Below are 19,714 nucleotides of genomic sequence, written 5' to 3'. Positions count from 1 at the left end.
GAGATTAAAAGAAAAAATATTGCAAAGGACATTTGATGAAAGGAATACTTCATCTTACACATGATCTTGCATGGAAAAAAAAACTGTGTTAGTAATACATACCGCTTCTTTTCATTAAAATTTGTTTTTTTTTAACTTATGTTTAATGAAATGTGAGCTGTGTCCTACCTAATGAGCTCTTCCCTCTTCTCTTCCACTAAAGTGGGTGGGACAGTGGACACAACAACCTGCATGTCCAATGCGTTGACCACAGAAACCTGGGAGAAAGTGTGAGATAGCGGGAAAGACAGAAAAGAAAGATAAAAAAGTTTAAAAATACACAGTGTAAGCCAGTTATTGACACATCCTACCGTATGTTAAATCATTGAAATGCTTCTTTAGGTGGACCCACTAATTGCCAGCTTGTATCTTTGCCATGTGGCAAACTTAAGAGCACCTAATTCCAGTGCCAGAGTTAAGTGCATAGGCAACAGCCTCTGTGCTCTGAAGCCAAATATCCCATGTGGCTCCTGTGAAATTAGGTTTCCCCTTGAAAATTAACAAGCACCATAGTTAAGCACTCACTGGTCTCTCATATATAGCCAATGTCCCACACCCTCCTTCTGTCTCGTTAGAGGCTTGTTAGCTAGACATATTTCACTGCAGTAAAAAATAAGCTTGGCCACAGTCAGGAAAGATAAGCATTGAACTGGGGGCAAAGCTGAGCCCAAACACAGCGGGTGCATGCGTAAATGAGTGGGAAACAGACATGCACTCAGAAAAAGACACAGACATATATTTAGATGAACGCGCACGCAGGGAGAAGTGCATAATGTTTGCAGAGCTAATACTCATGGATAAAAGAAAGACTTTAATTGGATCATCAGCTAGTGGCAGAGGCCACATATCGGGGTGTGTTGTACCTCCTGTGAATAATTCAATAGACTGGAACCAAAACATTTAATACTCAACAGAAATAAAAACAAAGCAAAACAAAACAAAAGGCAGGGATCATCATGTAAGATCATAAACCACAAGGTATTAAGAAGAGAAGCTTTGCACGAAACAAATCAAACTCGCTCTCACGTATTAACATCATTTCTGAGGTTGTTTCTTAACGCAAGATCTTTTTTTTAGAAACTGTCTCAGGTTATACACATTTATATACTGACATGGACATTAACAACACAGAAGTATAATATTCCAAATAACTCAAATAACAGGTCACACTGATATCAAACCAGACAAAAAACACATCTGAAAAAAATTATCTATAAAACTTTTTTTTAATATCACAAAACGCAAAAGAAACTCTTTTACTGAATATGTTTCTGCATCTTTTTATTTGAGGATGATATTACAGCCTCCTACAGCAACACATATTTACCAGAATTTCTTTTATGTATTCTTCATGGGTTCTCAATTGGGCTGATGTCAGGAGATGATTGAGGCCCACGCAATGATTTTTTTTCCTTTTGTGTGCCTCCCTTGGTGGTTTGGCATTAGGCTCTGTCCGATACTGTATCAAGAGTTTTTTGGGACTTGATCCCTCGCTTGTAATACTGATAACTCATTTGACCTCAACTTTCCTTAATATGCTCTTAGCACTACTTGTCAGTGCTCTAAATCCCCCACAAATCTTTTCATGGTTCAGTCATCTTTCTTCACCTTTCAAAAAATATCAATGTTCTCATGCAAAACACAGCACTCGTGCTTTTTTCTTTAGAAAGATTTCCCTTTCTTCAAATACTGCATGACAGATGTGACTCGCTTATTAATCTGATACAACCTCTTTAAGTAGTCTTAATGAAGACCCTCTAATGCAGTGAAGTAATTAACAATGCCGAGATTCATACAGTGATGCAAAAGAGATGAGAAACAGAACAGGCAGATAAATGAAAACCTTATTATGCTGAAATCCTACTTAAATGTCTAATTTGGACCATGATATGAAACAAAGTACACACTCAAGGCATACTCCAGTATTGTACTTTGATATAGTCCCAGGACTTTAGTTTAAAATCTGTGTAGCTCTTATGGGTCTTGCTCCTAAAAATAGAGATCATACTGTCATTCAGTTTGGCACATAACCCACTGTGGAAAACAAACTGCAACTTTTTACATTGTGGTTTTTAAACAGATTCAACAAATAAATTCTAAAGTGTTCAATTAACAAGCCTGAGATATGGTGGCAGGTGGCTTGTCTAACCTCAAAGCCAATTCGTCCTGATTTTTACAGTCTTTTTGCTTGTTGTAGTTTAATATGCTACATATGATACACAGACAAAAGTAGTTTTTTTTTAATTGAAATCCTGCCCAAAGCCTACATGGATCTTTCTCAAAATGTTAAACATTTGAGCTCACAAAACCAACATCTAAGATTACAATAATTCTGAAAAGAAAAAAACCCAAAAAAACCCCAAAACAAAACAAAACAAAGAAATTCCACAATAGTTTGCTAAAGGCTGTGCTGCACTTCCTTGTGACTACTCAATGCACTGGCACAGCCATTCACCTAGGCTTTCCTGTATAAATGAATTGTGGACAGTTGATGCCTTCGCTGCATAAATATGATGCTGTGGAAGCCAAAAAAACCCACAACCAATAAGCCTCTGCCATGCCAGCGACATGCAAGTCAAAGATTAGCAGGGAATCCTATATTTATCTCTACATCCCTGCATCACATGGAAAGCATCATATGGATACTTACCACCACTTCAGCGCTGTTGCTAAGACCTTTTCCATAGTCATCAGTAGCAATAACCTCGAACTTGAAGTAGGATCTGCGCATGTTCCGAAACATGATGGCCGACTTGACGATGCCAGTGTAGGTCTCAATGACAAAACTGTCCTGGCCCTCTGGGGTGGGTGGGATGATGAGGCGGTATGCCATGGCACTGTAATTCCCAGTGTCCTTATCGGTGGCCTGTAATACAAAACACCAAATAATCTCAGAAATATTAAAAGTTTAAGGTCATCAAAAAGAGAATATACTAATCAAGTCTTTAAAAAAAAAAAAAAAGGTGATTGTATCTGAATACATCTAAAGCCTCAGTCGCTACAAAAAAGTGCATTCCATGACAGAAACCAACTAGTGAAGGAAAATTTGAAGTTTACTTGTTGGTTGGATTGCAGGTTGGCAGAGGCCGCCAATCTAGGTCTCTAGACCTGTATGAAAGTCGCTTAGGCTAGAGTCACACTAGGGAAAGTTATTGTGACCATGTGAGATCAACTTGCAATCTATGTCTTCAAAGACAGGAAGCAGGTCTGAGACTACTCGCAGTCAAGTTGCCATCTTCAAACAGACTTAAAACAAGGACAGATGGCAATAACACAGAGTCACCCCGCTATCAGCTTGCATGTAAGCATCAAGTTGGCACTTTCATGCAATCTGTTTCCGATTAACTGTGATAACTCTCAAATCTGTTCTCTCTTTCAAATCTTTTGCCGTCTACATCAGAAGTGTAGCACTGTACTGGAACCAGGGGAAAACTTGTCACCTGTGAATCGCACAGAATCAATCACAACTCTCTCAGCTACAGATTGGGTCAGATCCAAGTGGAGCAAATTTATAATTTTCACATTTACAATCGAAACACAAACAGATCTTTTTTTTTTTATATTCCCTTTGTTCAGTAAGTTATTAAAATATGTTTGGACAGCATTCATAGATTACCAATAGCAGTAAAATGGCTGAGTCTATTAATAATTCAGTGAACACACCAAAAAAGAAAAGGAAACAAATGGTATAAGAGTGGAGCTCTTCATTTATGTTGATCTACTGGGGGATTTGTTTATAATTTTATTCCAAGCAGGTGTTCTCTAAAGTAGCTGACAAGAGAGAAAAGAGGTGCAGCTGGAGGCTCGTAAGTTATCTCCCCCTCATGTGGTTTGTTTCAAGCTGCCACAGCTTTACCCATTGTTATCCACTGTAAAAGGCTAAAGAGATGGCGAGGGTTGCTGCCAAATCTGAGTATTCTTAACAGTTTTTGAATGATTTCTGTAAAACACCTGCAACTACATTTATGAGCTTTTACATCACATCACCTGTAAGCTGATATGTAGAGCTTATTAGAAAAGGCTTGCTTATTCACACATCCAGCAGCTACAGATAAAAAATTACTGTTGATTTGGTGCAGTGCTTCTGGCCAATCCCAGTCGCAACTTTCTTTTTGAAAAAATAAAACAAAAAACAAAACAAAGCAAAAAAATGCTCACTGATGGAAATATCTGGCTCTTCAGCTGCTAAGCAATAGGTTACACTATGTTTACCAGCTTGTGGCTAACACTCCGTCTGCCATTTGGTGCTGTATACAGTGATGTTTTTTGCTCAACAGCTGCCTGCTTTGGTCAAAATGATCCTGCGAGAGTAGTTAGATTGAATCAAACCACTAAATCTGTAGCCAGACAGCGAAACAGTGACCTGGAACGCACTATAAAGCTCCATAAAGCAGAGGGGAGCTGCAGAGGCAGGTGGTAATTCATCACTATGAGCAATACCTAACATCAGTTTTGATACATCATATTGATCCTTAAGTCAAAATTCTGAAGTGCATTACATTTTAGTAATGACTGTTTCCTGTTTGAGTGATTTAGGGGTAACGGTTCTAAAATCAAAACCAAACCAAAAAGATAATAGATGATTCTCACAATCATCCAATGCATAGAGATTTTAATATATGAATCTTGTCAAAGCATTTTATCGAGATGCAACTACAGAATTCACCCATCAACCTCTGAGGCATATGTTCTGATTGGCGACTGAGCTTACAGGCAGGCATCAATTTTCACAGTACTTGTCTTGGGAAAGTGACACTGACAAATAGGAGCAATCTCTTTTTTTCTGCAGCGGTTCGCACAGGAGAGGGTTGGAGCTAAGGGGGGTGCAAGGTCCCAATGGAAGGACTGCATAAATCAACAGAGTGAGATATCCTCGCTGGACAAAATTTGGCCGAATATACTTTATCTGAGCATCATTTATGCATGCTAAAGGTTTTATGGACACCGGGGAAAAACTGTCACTTAGAGATGTTTGTTTCCAAGCTGCCATGAGACAGCAAAGGGAAAATATATGGACCCTAAAAGCTAGGTCAATATTAAAAACCTGTCATATTACCAAATATGGACTTATAAAGTAGCCTTGAGAGCTTGAGGCATTTCTTTCTTTTTTCCCTCATTTGCTTTCAGTCTAGGAGGGAGTGAGTGTCACTTTTTTTGGCAACCTCTGAATCCTAAATAGTAAATACTATTACTACCACTACTACTATCTACTCTGTAACATTTACATACTCCTAAAATTACACTGCACAAATAAAGCAAACATGTCTGACATTGGAAAATTCATCTACTTGCATAAAAATGTCTGCCAGTTAGTTGGTGTAACTCTTTTTTTAGTATTATATTATGTTACTGTTTCTGGAAAGAGTCTATCAGCAGAAGGTCAGTAGTGTCATAAATTTGTTATTACTTTTAAATATTATCCCGAGGGAGAGCAAGCAGCAATGAACTTTCTGAAATAATGTTTCACACCAGCAATATTCCAAAGAATCATGGGCCTCTGGGGGAATCTGTTGTGGTCCATGAAAGTTTGAGAAACATTTAAACTATATTTCTTTTTCCATTCCTTTCTCGTTTTAGTAGTAGATGAAGATAATCCAATTAAGAAATGGGACTAAAATATAACACTAAGCCATTTTTCAATTAAGAGAAATATCCAATATTAAGGAAAAATGTATGTGAGCCTCTCAGACTGCCAGTTATTTTCAAGATGAAGTCAGAACCATGTGTTCAGTCAATGGAATGAGAACCAGGTATCAGTGGGCACCCTCTTGCTTTTATTTAGGCAACAAACCCACACATCTGAGCCAGATGGATGATATTCATGAGGACCTCAAAAAATAATTGCTAATGTTCACAAGGTTGGAAAAGGTCTCAGGGTCTTTCTTACATTGGCTAATTTTCATGTTTGTCAGCCCACCATCAGGAGAACCCTAAACAACAAAGGTGTGCATGGCAGGGCTACAATGCAAAAACAATGCTCCCTGTCTGTCTGCAGTTTGTACATAATATGGAGAAAGCCAAAATGCTGTTAGAATAATGTTTTGTGTAGGCATGAAACCAAAATAGAAGTTTTTGATTTAAATGACACGCGTTGTGTTTGGAGAAAAGAAAATGCTGCATTCCAGCATTTCATGCTTTGAAACAGGGTGGCCCTTTTTGGCTGCAAACTCGCTGGGACGACTTCACTGTCGCTGGGAAATAAAGAATATGTTAGGCCATTTGGTGGAATGGGTTAAAACTCCATGTCAGGTTGGAGGAGTAACTACCAGAAACATAGCTACAGTTACTAGCGTCCAAGGGGATTTTGACAGTAGCAGATATAGAATATTAGATGACCTTTTACAAGATATAATTAACCACGTGTAATATTTATTTTTAGGTTTGTTTCAACTCAGTTCTCCAAATATATTATTAAAGGGCTTGTGTATTGATGTGCTAATGTTTTAGGTCATGTTTATGTTTATGTTACATAGTGTCGAGAATTCTAAAGAGTTCACAAACTTGCATGTTGGTGTCAATTACAAGTTAATCAAGAGGCAGAAAAGATGGAGACAAAGCTGTACTGATCATGTGTTTTATGGAAATCCACAGTTTTTGAAATTTGAAAGCTGCAATAATTCCCATCCCTGCCTGAGGTCTCAGTTTGTACTTTACCACTACCTGCCTACATCTAACTCTTATAGTGTATTTTGCAAGATTTCCTTTTCTTTTCACTCCCTCAGTCTTCTATGGGCTTTAGTTTGGTACCTTTTTTACATCAGAAGGAGAGCCCGAAAAAGCTCTTCCTGCAAGGCAATTATCAATATAAAACCCTGGGAGCACAGCAGAGTGCAGACCTTGTCTTTTTCTCGCTATGAAGATTTCTCACTTTTGGTCCAGCACCTGCAAAAAAAAGTCTTTAGATGTGCATAGCTTTTCTGCTTGTACCCACAAGTACAAGTGCACAGACTGTATAACATTCAGGATTATACAGGCTACTGAAAAATAGATTATGTCTTAAAGGACATAAGTCATTTAAGGGCATTTATGCCTTTTTTATGAGATCACAGATATAATATTACTACTACTACTATAACTATTACTACTAGTACTCCTAATGTTGATACATTTTTGCAGGTAATGCATGAAGTAGCTCTTTAAAAACTCTGTGGACAAACACGATCCTAAATGCACAATCATACCCATAATGCAGAGTGTAAAGAGTATTGTACGCAATGAAAAAGTGAAATCTTCTTGGTACAACAGGCTGACATTCAGCGGGATGTCCAGCCATGCATCTGAGAACACACTGAGATTACACTGCTCAGCTTACTCTGATCCCAGCTGTCTGTGGAAAGGCAAGCAGTGGGGGGAGTGAAACTGACAAAGAGATGTTACAAGCAACAGGGGAGGAGACCAAACTGTGCTGCACAGAGCAAAAACTGTCACACCATGGCTGAAGGGTAAGTGTAACAAAAAAATCAGTCTTTACTTTTTATACATAAGCAGCAAAAACAACAACGACAAGAAAAAAAACCCAGTTAATTGTTTTCTTACCACTATCTTGAGCACTGAGCTGAAGATCTTAGTGTCTTCTGCCACACCGCCTATGTAGAGCTTCCTGGAGAAGACAGGAGGGTGGTCGTTCTCATCCAGAACCTCAATGAACACCTTGGCTGTGTTAGCTGCAATAAATGACACCAGAAGGATTTCAAATCCTGTTTAAGCTTTTATTTGTTAGTTCTTAGTTTCTTTCTTAGTTTATGCAGGGCTCAGCTTGCATACTTAAGTGCACCTACTTTATTCATGCTTCCCCTGACCCGGGTTAGCACCACCCTTACAAAAGTAGAGTCGGAACATGCAAGCTTAGAAAATAAATAAAGTAAACATAGCTCATTTGATTATTGGAACTGGAGTTGCCCAATTTGTCTTCAAAACTGGCATGTCATAATAATTTTTTCATGAACATCAGCCGGTCTACAACTTCAAAAGAAGGCCTGAAATAATTTTCCAGAATATTTTGAAAGTTATTTATCACTGAAACCATCACACAGTGTCAACAAAGTTGTTTTTTTCTCGTTCCTTCTCTGTAATCGACTCCTCTGGATAGCTCTCACAGATTGTAAATAAAGTCAGGTGGGCAAGCAGGTGTGTATTTTTCCCTTATTTGAGGAATGCATCTTTGACCCCTTTTGTTTTACTTTAAAATTGATGCACCCACCTTTTGTCTGACTGAAAATAGTTTTCTGCGGATATATTCCCCTTCTTCTTTGGAAAAGCCCTCTTTATTTAGTAGTAATTTCAAGCTGCACTGCAATAACCTTTTGAAGTGGATTTGAATTGCATGCTGAAAAGAGAAACATGTTCCCTTATTACTGTCTCAGCCCCTTCCAACAAAACAGCGCGAGAAGCTATTTTGGCAAAGCCGACAACTTTGAGCCAATAATGAGGAGGTTAATTTTGTTTTGATTGCAGCACATATTCAGCATGGGGAAAAACTGAGTCTGAAGGATGTTGATGACTTCTCTCTCACTGCCCCCATAAGCAGATCAGGAAAACAACTGAGCCATTTTGCATTCTGTTTACCAACCAATAAGCAATAACACTCACACACTGAGTGGAAAATTGCTCTGTTAAATAATAAAAATTGATGATGAAATCTTAACTTCGAAACCATTATTTTTAAATGGGGTCTACCTTGTTAAGAGGTTTATTCTTCCTACAACTTGGTGCATAAAAATGCCATCAATAAAAGCCAGTGGAAGCTTAAGAGGCAAGTATTTTGCACATTATTGGGAATAATAATTTGAAGGGCAGCCAATAATCAAGCTGCAAGAGGGTCCCTGGAGTTACAGGAAACACTGTGAGAGGCAAGGAGGCATAAAATTGCGCATAATACAAAATTTGCTGGTTAAGTGGCCTTTTTGTGAGGCTTCTGAAATATTCATTCTGTCCCTTTAAAAAGAAACACATGTACAGAGTATTTCATCTGCCTAATTTGTCATAGTTACACCAATGCAATGTACAGCATAAATATGAAGAGCGGAAAAAAATCAAGACTGCAATTTAGGTTAAAAAAAATTGCAGTGTCAAGGACCATTTTTCTTCTAGCGAGATAAAAAAAAAGAAAAAGTAAAGCCATGTGGCATTGGCGCTAAGGATGCACCAGGGGAATTGGACAAACAAAACACAGCACATCAAATTATAGGGACAAAAGCTGTAGTGTGAGACACCGCGGGAGGACTCGAGGGAACGGGGAAAGAGGTCTGCAGAGTGTCTCTCTCCTCCCGCTCTTTGCAGAAAGTGGCCATCCTCCATCAGCACATAAAAACATAAATATAGTCTCTCCGGCTCACACTCTGGACACTCATAAAGATGCATGAACAAAACAAACCTATTATGAGAAGAGGAGTGCTTCTAAGCCCGTCTAGGTTTGAGTGCATTATTATTTAGAAAACATGCAAGTAAATATTGTCTTAGTCTGGGTTATTATATTGTATGCATGCACGTGTGGATCCTGAACATTTGCATACATATGTAAGGTACTGGACCCTAAGAGGGTCACTGGTCCACTAATTGATAAAAACACATTAATGAGAAGGAAGATGCTGCGCCTCACGGGGCCCTGATCATTATAACAAGAGAAGTATGACGAGTGAGTGCACTCATTCAAAACGGGGTGCCTGCTTACAGCGTACTTGTTAAAGAAGCTCTCTTCTTTGTGGGTATACAAGTGTTGATTACTTTTAATTATGGTCATTAGTATGTGAGAGACACAGTATGACAAAAAAGAGCAGCAAACCATCTACTAAACCTTATTTATTGTTAGAACACTACCCATCATTATACAAAACATGAATGTCAGTAAACAGAACCATAAACGAGCCTAATGATATTCCAGCTAGGGCATGGCTATCAAAGAGAGAGCAGTCTCAAGTCTCCGGAGTTATTTCAAACCTCCACTGTGACAGTGGAAGCATCCAGCAATTTATGCATATTTCTCAAACAGGCAATCAAACAATCATGCTCACTTCACACAGCAATGGTACGCTGGAAGTATTTTTAAAGTTTTAACTTTTCTCTCAAGCAACTTCTGTCACTTTTCATGAGTTATGTCAAGAACAATAACATGAATGCCTTAGAGGAGAGACTACCTAAAATTACCATGTACGCGGAATTCCTGGACAGAAAAGGAAGAAACTGTGACAATCGGTTTTTGCCATGCTTCAAAAATCACCCTTGCCAACCAACATATTGTGCAGTTTATTTTTTTTTCTAGTACACCGAGGCCTTAAGAATGGGAACACGCACAAATTCCATTAAGTGAGAATTTGCCATGATTAATGTTTTCTCACCCACCCTCGTTATGTGGTGATTTGTCTAAATTAAGAGAAATGGCCTATTTTTTTCCATTGCTAGATCTTTTTGAGGAATTTTGACAAAACATTTTTAACAATTTGTGATATTACCGGACACTGAAGATTTTATTTCTCATACTTTGAACATTTTTATTAAATCACCATAACTACAAGATGAACATCAAATCTGTTGACACTGTTGAATAGTGTGTTAAAATAGCAGTTTGATACGCATAAAATGGTATTTCTTCAACAATAAGGTGATTTGCAAATGGATATTAGCTGAAAACTTTGCATATCTATGTGTGGTGTGCAGCATGTTTTGAGGAAATATGAGGAAATTAGACAAATGGAGGACAAAAGAAAAAGTGGTCTTCAGAAATGTTCTCAGCAGAAGGGTGGCTGTCAGAAGCCATTCTTAAAGAAGTGAAATGATGTATGCTAAATTACACAAAACTGGTCTGAAAAATCAGTGGCAACAGGTCTTATGAAGTGATGAATCCAAATTTCACATTTTTTGATCAAATCATCATCAATGTGTACGGAGACGTTCAGGAGAAAGGTACAACAGTGAGTATCCACAGCCATCTGTAAAATATGGTGGAAGCTGTTTCATGGTTTGGTAATGCATTTCAGCCAGTGGTGTTGGGGATCTTGTCAAAATTATGAAATATAAGTACAGAAAAGCTGGATCTCGCCCTTATTTAAACATTGTGGAATCATCTTGACAGAGAAAGGAATAAAAGGCATCCGATTTCCAAGGAAGTGAATTTCAATAAAGCTTGCCTAAGAGTTCAGGTTGTTTTGAAGAATAAAGGAAAACCAAATACTGACTTCCAAACTTGTCAGAACTGTACAAACCCTATTTTTACCTTATATACTGCATTTCCATCTATTTTTTGCACATGTTTCAGTAGACTGCTTTCATTTTCCTACCAAAATAAAAAGAGAGATGTTGGCTCAAGTCTTCTACATAGCAATGTAAAGATAAGGGATGAAAGCAAGTGATTATAAACTTTCTAATAATATAACCATAAATGGTCAAAGTGAGGAATTTACAGTAATATCTAAGATAATAGATGAGTTGGTCCCTAAATTGGATAAGCAGGTGTGAAAATGGATGGATGGACCTTGAATACCATAATTTCTGTCCTGAGTTTAAACATAAACAATGCAACACAACTTCCGCTGTGAGTGGCTTACATGCTAACATTTCTTACTTTTAGAAGGCACACGGAGGTTGGACATGACAACCACCATTGAGTCGGCCTGGACCCTGAGGACATAGCTGGTCACGTTTTCATAATCCAGTGGTTTTGCCGTGGAGATGACGCCTGTCCTGTTGTTCACCTGAAAATGACCTGGAAACAAACAAGTGGTGTTTATGAAAAAGAGGAAAAAACTGCACACAGATAACACAGTAAACAGATTCACTGGTGAGTTCTATAGTTTTTAATTTCTTGCAACCAAATGGTGATATGATGAGAACTATATGACTTATTTTTTTACACAATTAACTACAAGAACTCTTGAGGTGCATGTGAACAATCAACTATTGACTGAGGATTCCTTCTATATATGTCTTCCATTTTTGGCTGACTGACCTGAGTCAGCCTCACACCTCTGCTCTTCAGACTTTGCCAACAAGTGTGAAAAGTGATGCACAGTTCCAAGTACATCAATACTGTCCTCTCTGACTCTACATAGACTTCTAAACAAACATCTAGATGTTTTTCACTGAGCATTTTAAGATCTAAATCTCATTTTCACGTTAAATAAACTGTTTGGGTTTTTTTGCACCTTAAGTGGAATTTAGCACTTAGGGTCAAAATGACTGCATTGTATACTGTATAATCTGCAGGCCATACCTCGTTCGTTTCCTGCAACAATGGAGTAGAAGATGGTTTGATTGATAGCAGCAGCAAGAATAATCCCTACTGAAGTGCCAATAGGAGCCAGCTCACTAACTGGAGGGAACCTGAGAAGACATCAAACACAATCATAAACCAAACAGTCTGCCAAAACATAGTGGACCTAAATTCAGTATCACACCAAAAGCATAAAAGCTGGATATAAAAGCAGCTACACAAAAGGTACAAAAGGTGTGTATTTTGTCCATTTTACAGACTTTCATAACATTGTTGCAAGAGTTATTCCATCCATGATGCGTCCAACAACCCACCTGCCAAATATCTTAAAAACCTAGTGTACCTGATGTGGGGTTCTTAAATCAGATATATTTGAGAACCTTGCATTTTTAAAGACAGATTTATTTTGCACTGCTAAGGTAGTGGGAGGGTAAATCTGTGAGTGGATTCTTTTACGCTCGATCATTTATGTGTGAATGTGTGCATGAATGGGTGGATGACAGGTTGTGTAAAGCGCTTTGGGGTCCTTAGGGACTAGAAAAGCGCTATACAAATACAGGCCATTTACCATTTACCATTCATTAATTCCTCACATTCTTTGATATGTTGTTTCTTGAGCGAGCTTCACCAAAGCCCTATAACCTTTAACTACAAAAAAACTGGATGGTTATCATGTAATAAGGCTCTTTTTTTTTTTTGGTCGATATGCTACTCTTTTAACAGTTATGCGTGACTATCAGCCACACAAGTGTGTAATCATATCCAGCAGATATGATTGTCACCACTCTCCACAGAAATTACAGCTGCCTTAAATAGCAGGGAACCCTGTCTTAGCAGTGTGACGGTGAGGGATGATTGAAGACGATAATGTCATCACACTGCAACACCCTTTTGTGATACTGTGTGTGCGTTCTCGTTTTTACTCTCATCTCTACATGTATGGTGTGTATGTGTTGCAGTTTTTATTCAAAGTTAGACTATTACTCACAGCAGCGGTAGGAAATCTGTGACAGCGTTTGTGGGAGTAATGCTCACAATAATCTCTGACTGTCATGTTCTATTAAACAGAATATGTTCAGTCTGACTGAAAAACATGGACTGTCGACTATCCATGTTTATGACATGTAATTAAACACTTATTGCTTTACTCTTTGCTGACACCTCTGTCATTTTCCCATAGAGGAAAAAAAAACCCAAACAACAACAAAATGCAGCACATTTAAGAATCTGTTATTGTAATTTCATAAAGCAACTCTCCCATTTTAGATGGCAGTTGTGAAATGAGAAAGATTGAATCCATTTATCAATGTGAAGAAGCAGAGCAAGAAAAACTATATTCAAACAGAAACAGAGGAGTGTATTGTCTGAAAAGATGTGCAGGTTTTGAGACGATAAATTACACTGGCCTTACTGCTCGATGAAGTAAAACAGCATGCAGAATCATCTTAGACAGTTTGCAGGTGTAACAGTTCATAGAGCAAGTTTTAGAAGTGTTGAAGGACAAAAAGCTGTTATTTTAAAATGGTCTATTCATACTATTGGCTATAGTTACTGTTTCTGAAGACAACCAATCCTCAAGGACATTTTAGATTAAAAATAAATCTGTAAAATAGGAGCTGTTCTCTTTTACAAAGAATGACACGCTATTCATCCTCGGAGATATTATTGTGGCCTGCACTGGAATGACTGCCTGCATTAATAACACTTTCATCAAAAATACAGCCACGTTACTGACACATCAATAACGTGTTGTTTGGATGATACTAAAAGACTTCTGTTCGGTTTCCCTTCGGGTATGCTATTGTGCTGTCGCTGAATAATTGCTCTGTCTCTGTGGCACCCGGGAGCAGGAATCCACGCCATGCTTCACAGTGATGGGAACCAATTTATTAATGTGGTCTTCACGTAAGTAGATTACCTGGCTCGGGAACAACCGGTTGACAAAAACACAGAGGCAGTGTGAGCACAATGTGAGAACAGTGATGTGCAAAACAGTCCAAAATGTCAGTCTCATAACTGTGCCATTCATCGGAATCCAGGATCCAACACAATGGCTATCCTCAATTTTAAAGTAACCTTCACTTCACTGCTAGTACACTTACAATCCACTGTCTTGTATTATATACTGTATATATCAATATAGAACACAGATTAATACCACAGAAATTGAAATATATATTCTTTAAATACAAAGCTGTGAAAGTCTTTGCACCACCCACCTTTTCTTTACATTTTGCTTCTAAGCAGCCAGACTTTTTCTTTTGTTTTTGTTTTTTTAAACATGGTGTTGAAAAATAGATATCCTGGCTTTTATGAAGGAAACTTTTCTTAACAGTCCAGTCCTTTGTACATGACCATCATTTTCCATTTTCAGAGGATTTATGTTTTTGTTAAGCCAATCAGCACAGACCTAAGCATCAATCAAGCACAAGCATGGTTTGAATCCATCATCTGTTTGCTTGCATCTTTTGCTGCATTTGCATTGGTTTTCTTCAACTATTCTGGCTTCCTCCCACAGTCCAAAGACATGCAGTTAGATATATTACTTATTGGTATTGTAATTGTAAATGTACCCCCTACTAATTTTCCAGTGATTCAAGATCTAAAGGAGGATTAATTGGTGTTTCTAGGCTAATAAATAAATTAAATAAACTGACAGTGATAAGACAATACCCCAAGGTTAAAATTGTATCTGCACACTCTTTATTGTTTATATATTGTTAAGCAAGTAAGTAAATAAGTTTAAATGGAGTTAATGGTGTTTGGTCTACAGATCACAAAAATCAAATTAAATACTAAATCTATATATGCATATGTCTTTATGTTGTCAGTATATGAAACTGATACCCAAGAACTCATATTGTCTTTGCTGTTCATATATACATCCTGCTAAAAATGTGTCCCGTCTGTAAAAGACAACTTGTGTCAGCCTCATGTGTATCATTCTTGAGGCCTTAAGCTGGATTTTTTGCTCTTCCTACTGCAGCAACTGCATCCAAAAAATAACACATTTGGGCCTCGGCGTGAAGACTGAGATAAGCTGAGGTGGTGGTAAGCGTGAACCACCTCAGGTGAGCTTTATAGGCAGCAGGCCCTCCAATCTAGGCAAGCAACACAATCACACCAGACCATGGAAAACATTATCTACCCAAAAGCAATGGACCTCATGTGATGACCTTTTCCCTTTGATATTTCAAACCCCTCTGTTGTAATTCCATGCCAGATTCACCAAATTTGAGCAGATCCTCAAATTTGGTGAATTGTAAAAACCTCCTTTACGTTGTCGTTCTTGGTGACATATTATTAGAAACATGCTGTATCCCAAATTGCTCCACTGGAACCTTTAATGGGAACATTTTATTCCCAAGAGTTAAAATACATGAATAATATTCATAAACCCACAACAGGAAGAAAGAAAAACAAAAATGAAAAATCCTTACCCTTCTAGTTAAATTTTACCTCACTTATTTAAGATGATTTCTTTAGCATACTGGACTCCCAAAGTCATTCTTCACAACTCTGAAGTCATATTTATTTTTCTGTAGTGAAAAAAACGAAGGCTATTTGTAAGAGAAATGTTTCAGCTTTGGCGATCGTGGCTTTGGTAAAACTTTGGAATGGAGCAGGAGAGGATAACATGCGCTGACCTACTCAAAGGTTTTTCTCAGTTGGTCTTTAAGTCTGAGTGGGGTATGAAAGACTGTGCACAGCTTGCAACAAGCTGCATGGTGTGATTGCCAGGAAGAGGCAGAGCTGACATGTTATCACTTCCCTACATAGTGGGTCTGCCTGAGGGTTGTGAGCTGCTGCGAAATGACAAAGAGGGTGTGAAGGCATCTGAAGTGTGCAGATTAGTATAAAGGTATATCCACATGTAGACAGGAAGAATGACAGAAGGGTTTGTAGAAACAATACATAGTGATAGCTAGGCATGATAAGAATTAGAGATTCCAATTCCATTGTCAATATCACTTATCAATTTGATTCTTCATTGGCTCTGTTTTGAAAGTCACCACCAGCATGCAGCAATAAAGAAATTACATTCATGCAAATATATTGTATGCTGTGGATCAAACGTTTATGCATGTTTGTTGAGGTATTTCCCCTCTTTGTTGTGATCAGTGTTGGAGTCGTTACTCAAAAAAAGGTCATTATTACACATATTACACACAACACTTAAAAGTAATGTGGTACATTACTTAATTACTCCCGGCAAAAAGTAATTCGTTATAGCCGACTACTCGTTACATTACTTTCACATTACTCTGTAAAATAACTCTGTAAAACAGTTGAAACACACGCTCTCATAACAATTTAATTTAATTTAATTATATTTAACAATATAAATCTGAGACTACAACACCACACACAATTCCTAATGAGGATACACATATCTAAGATCTTTGTCTTCGTAGAATACAAAGATGCGCGCACAAAACAAAGATAAAAACCAGCATGAAAAAGCGATTGTGAACAGGTAGAAAGGGAGGTTGCGGCCTGGCTGCTGATTGTTTGTCATGTGTTGAAGTCAAGGGTCTGGCTGCTGAGGTTGGCATTCACTCTGGGTTCTTGGCTAGCTTAGCGTTAGCTTGGCAGATGCTTGGGAACCAAAGCTGTGTTAGAAGCATGTTGCGGTAGTTTCTGTCCTGGATGCAGTTTTCCACTTTGCCACTTACGTTTCCTTTTGCGCAAAAAAATAAAAAATAAAAGTCAATATCCATGCAGTAGACTGTGTTGCTATTTTCCTCCACAAACACTGGAACTGAAATCAGTTTAGGAAGTGGACTGCTAGCAACCGTTTTTCTACATGAACTGGTTCTCGATTCCCATTCCTACTGATAGTTGTATAGATGGAAGGGCAGAGTAGGACAAATAAACTGGAATATGGACAGGCACTTGAAAAGCCTTAAAGCAAGATGGCTAAGCGAGTATAAAAAAAAAGAAAAGTGTAATAATATTCGATAATTATGTGTCAAGAGCTATGAGCTGGCTGATATACCGGGACTTGAGGATATCAGAATGCAAATAAAATGTGTATTCAAGAGTCAAGTGGTAGTAAATTTCAAAGAGTCAATTATGCATAATGCAATATCATATAGTGAGCAGGGCCAAATTCACTTTTCATTTCTTTCATATTCAGATGAGCAAAGATGCCATCAAGAGAGAGAGAGCGGGAGAGCGAGAGAAAGAGAAAGTAAACGAGAGAAAGAAAAATAAAGAGAGGAGGAAGATGCTGACACATCTACAGGCAGCAGAGAATCCTGGTGTCAACATTAGGGAGGGTGAATGACATGCTGCTGAGAAGCGTGGGCAGCACACAGGTGTCAGCGAGCACTCTGCCCCAGGGCCAATGGAGAAGTGATGCTTACGAGACAAGGCAGAGGCGTATAAGCCTTGTCGAGCACCACAGGGGCCTCGGTTACAGTGTCTACTATCCTTCTACCTCGCCTTCCCTTTTCTTTCATGCACTGCATCACAGCCAGAACAAGAGGTGAGGGATGGTGACCTTGCTGAGTCTCTGCTACGGCCCGTGCTCCTTTGGTGGATATGCAGATTTAGTGCCACGGAAGGTCTGGATCAACCTCAAATCCTAGACGTGAGTCATTTAACTGTGAAGTGTTCACAAGCAAATTGCATAAACAGTGTGGAAATGTCCATAAATACATACTCAGGAAACTGTTGCAATACATTTCCTACCTGAATGTTGATGTTGGCAGTACGCTTCAGTTTTGGTTCAACAATTATAAATCAGTCAATGACTGTTGAGGTGGATTTGTGCTCGAGAGTTTGTTAGTTAGCTCTCGTGTCACCCTGGTGTGAACTTGTTTGTTCCTGCCTGGAAGCAAATTCTACGAATGACAAACATTGACTCATCTGACTTGCACTAAATTATATATAGGGAATGCATTTCAGCTCCTGCTTGAACACAAGTAGGCACAGAGGAAAAACACTCAATGTTCATGCTCTCCATTAAGGCAAAGTCAACTCAGTCACAGCATGATTTACACAGTGAGTAGCCTGTTCGGGTGAATCTTATCACAGGATATTAAAATTAATTAGTTGGCAACATAAAAAAAAGAAAAAAAACGTGGAGAACTTCTATAGTGTTGCATTTATTTATGAGAGCCTTGTTCCAGATATTAGGAACTGCAGCAGTGTAGTTAGCCAATTTATTTTAAAAATGAACAGTCCTTCAAATTTTCAGAACACCATCCAGGTTCATCCCATAGCTGCCCTATAACCATTTTGCTTTTTTAATGTTTATGAATATTTTGCTTGATTAATTTCTGACTTCTCAGAAGTCCAGTCTGTCGGCTCAAATTTGAGTATAAAAGCCTGTATTGAGTTCATTTGCCTAATAAATAACCATATGATTTTAAGTTTTAAACAAGTTTTTGACACTTTTCTAAAATATTCACGTTTTTATTGTTTTTATGGAAGGCGATGATAAGAATCAATTTAATAAAAATTAATGTATCAACATATATAATGTATTGAAGGCCAAAAGTATTTCTCTTTTTTTTAAGCATGTCAACATAAAAAGCTAACAACTCTTTCATATAATGTAATATCACTGCACTGAGAGTTTATAGTCTTGTGTGCTATTGACTGAAGGTCAGACTTTAAAGATTACACGCTATGTTTGGCAAGACCAAAGAGGGGTGGAGAAACAAAGTGGGAATAGGCAAGTGAGAAACAGAGATAAAGGTATTACAGGGTCCCTGGACCACTCAAGATATTCGAAAGGTTTTGAAAACTAGTGCCATGATAGCCTAGATATTTCAAAGTTATCTTTTTTGGCAAGACTCAATTCTCTTTCTAGAATACACAATATAATACAACCAATGTGAAGAAAATAACATCCAAAAAGCCCACAATAAAAGCACAGCATAAAGGTTGGAGCTGTAATTCTGTCTGTCAGAAAGTACACATTAAGTAGCATTAACAAATCAAATAGATACAGAATACATCTACTCCTTAAGAGCCCTCTACACTCAACAAAAATATAAAATTGACATTTCAACTGCTTTACTGCCTTCTGCATACAGAAAATGGAAATCACAAAATATGATGCATGTGTTTGCTTTGAGCAAAGTAGGAGTGCGGAAACTTATATGTGTAAGCGAGAGCCTATTTTCAAGCAATACAGAGCTAGAAAACCCCCCCAATATATCAACCAGAGAGTCAAAGGCATTATTTAAACCAAGAAACAACACTGTGCAATGATTCAGACATACTGTGGCAGCTCGAATCTGAAGGCAGATAATAGATATTACTATAACCAGATAGCATTAGAGACAAATGGAAATACCTTATAGCTAAAAACCTTTAGAAGTTTAAAAAATAGCAGGTGGTAAAGACAGCAGATATTACAGCTATGTTTATGAAAATGGAAGTGCACATTTACATCAAGACTAGAGTGGTGAAATGCAACAGCCTGATCCTTTTTAGCACCTGCTGTAAGATCAC

The 19,714-nt window shown here is 38.0% G+C and overlaps 1 protein-coding gene across 1 annotated transcript in view; it reads right to left on the bottom strand.

Annotated features, from left to right (window-relative positions):
- Positions 1 to 19,714, bottom strand: part of LOC146375020 (protocadherin-15-like) — a 163,947-nt gene that overhangs the window by 19,393 nt on the left and 124,840 nt on the right. Inside the window, exons 25-29 of the mRNA XM_084949255.1 lie at positions 12,245 to 12,354; positions 11,597 to 11,737; positions 7,576 to 7,703; positions 2,690 to 2,905; positions 169 to 257 (exon numbers count right to left, since the gene is read on the bottom strand). Coding sequence (XP_084805381.1) covers positions 169 to 257; positions 2,690 to 2,905; positions 7,576 to 7,703; positions 11,597 to 11,737; positions 12,245 to 12,354 — 684 coding nt within the window. The remainder of the gene's footprint in view (positions 1 to 168; positions 258 to 2,689; positions 2,906 to 7,575; positions 7,704 to 11,596; positions 11,738 to 12,244; positions 12,355 to 19,714) is intronic.

Source organism: Perissodus microlepis, chromosome 13 (assembly GCF_051167445.1).
Source record: "Perissodus microlepis isolate ML-2025 ecotype Zambia chromosome 13, ASM5116744v1, whole genome shotgun sequence".
NCBI classification, from domain to species: domain Eukaryota; kingdom Metazoa; phylum Chordata; class Actinopteri; order Cichliformes; family Cichlidae; genus Perissodus; species Perissodus microlepis.
Note: the sequence above shows the minus strand (reverse complement) of the source record. Positions and strands in the feature narration are given on the sequence as shown.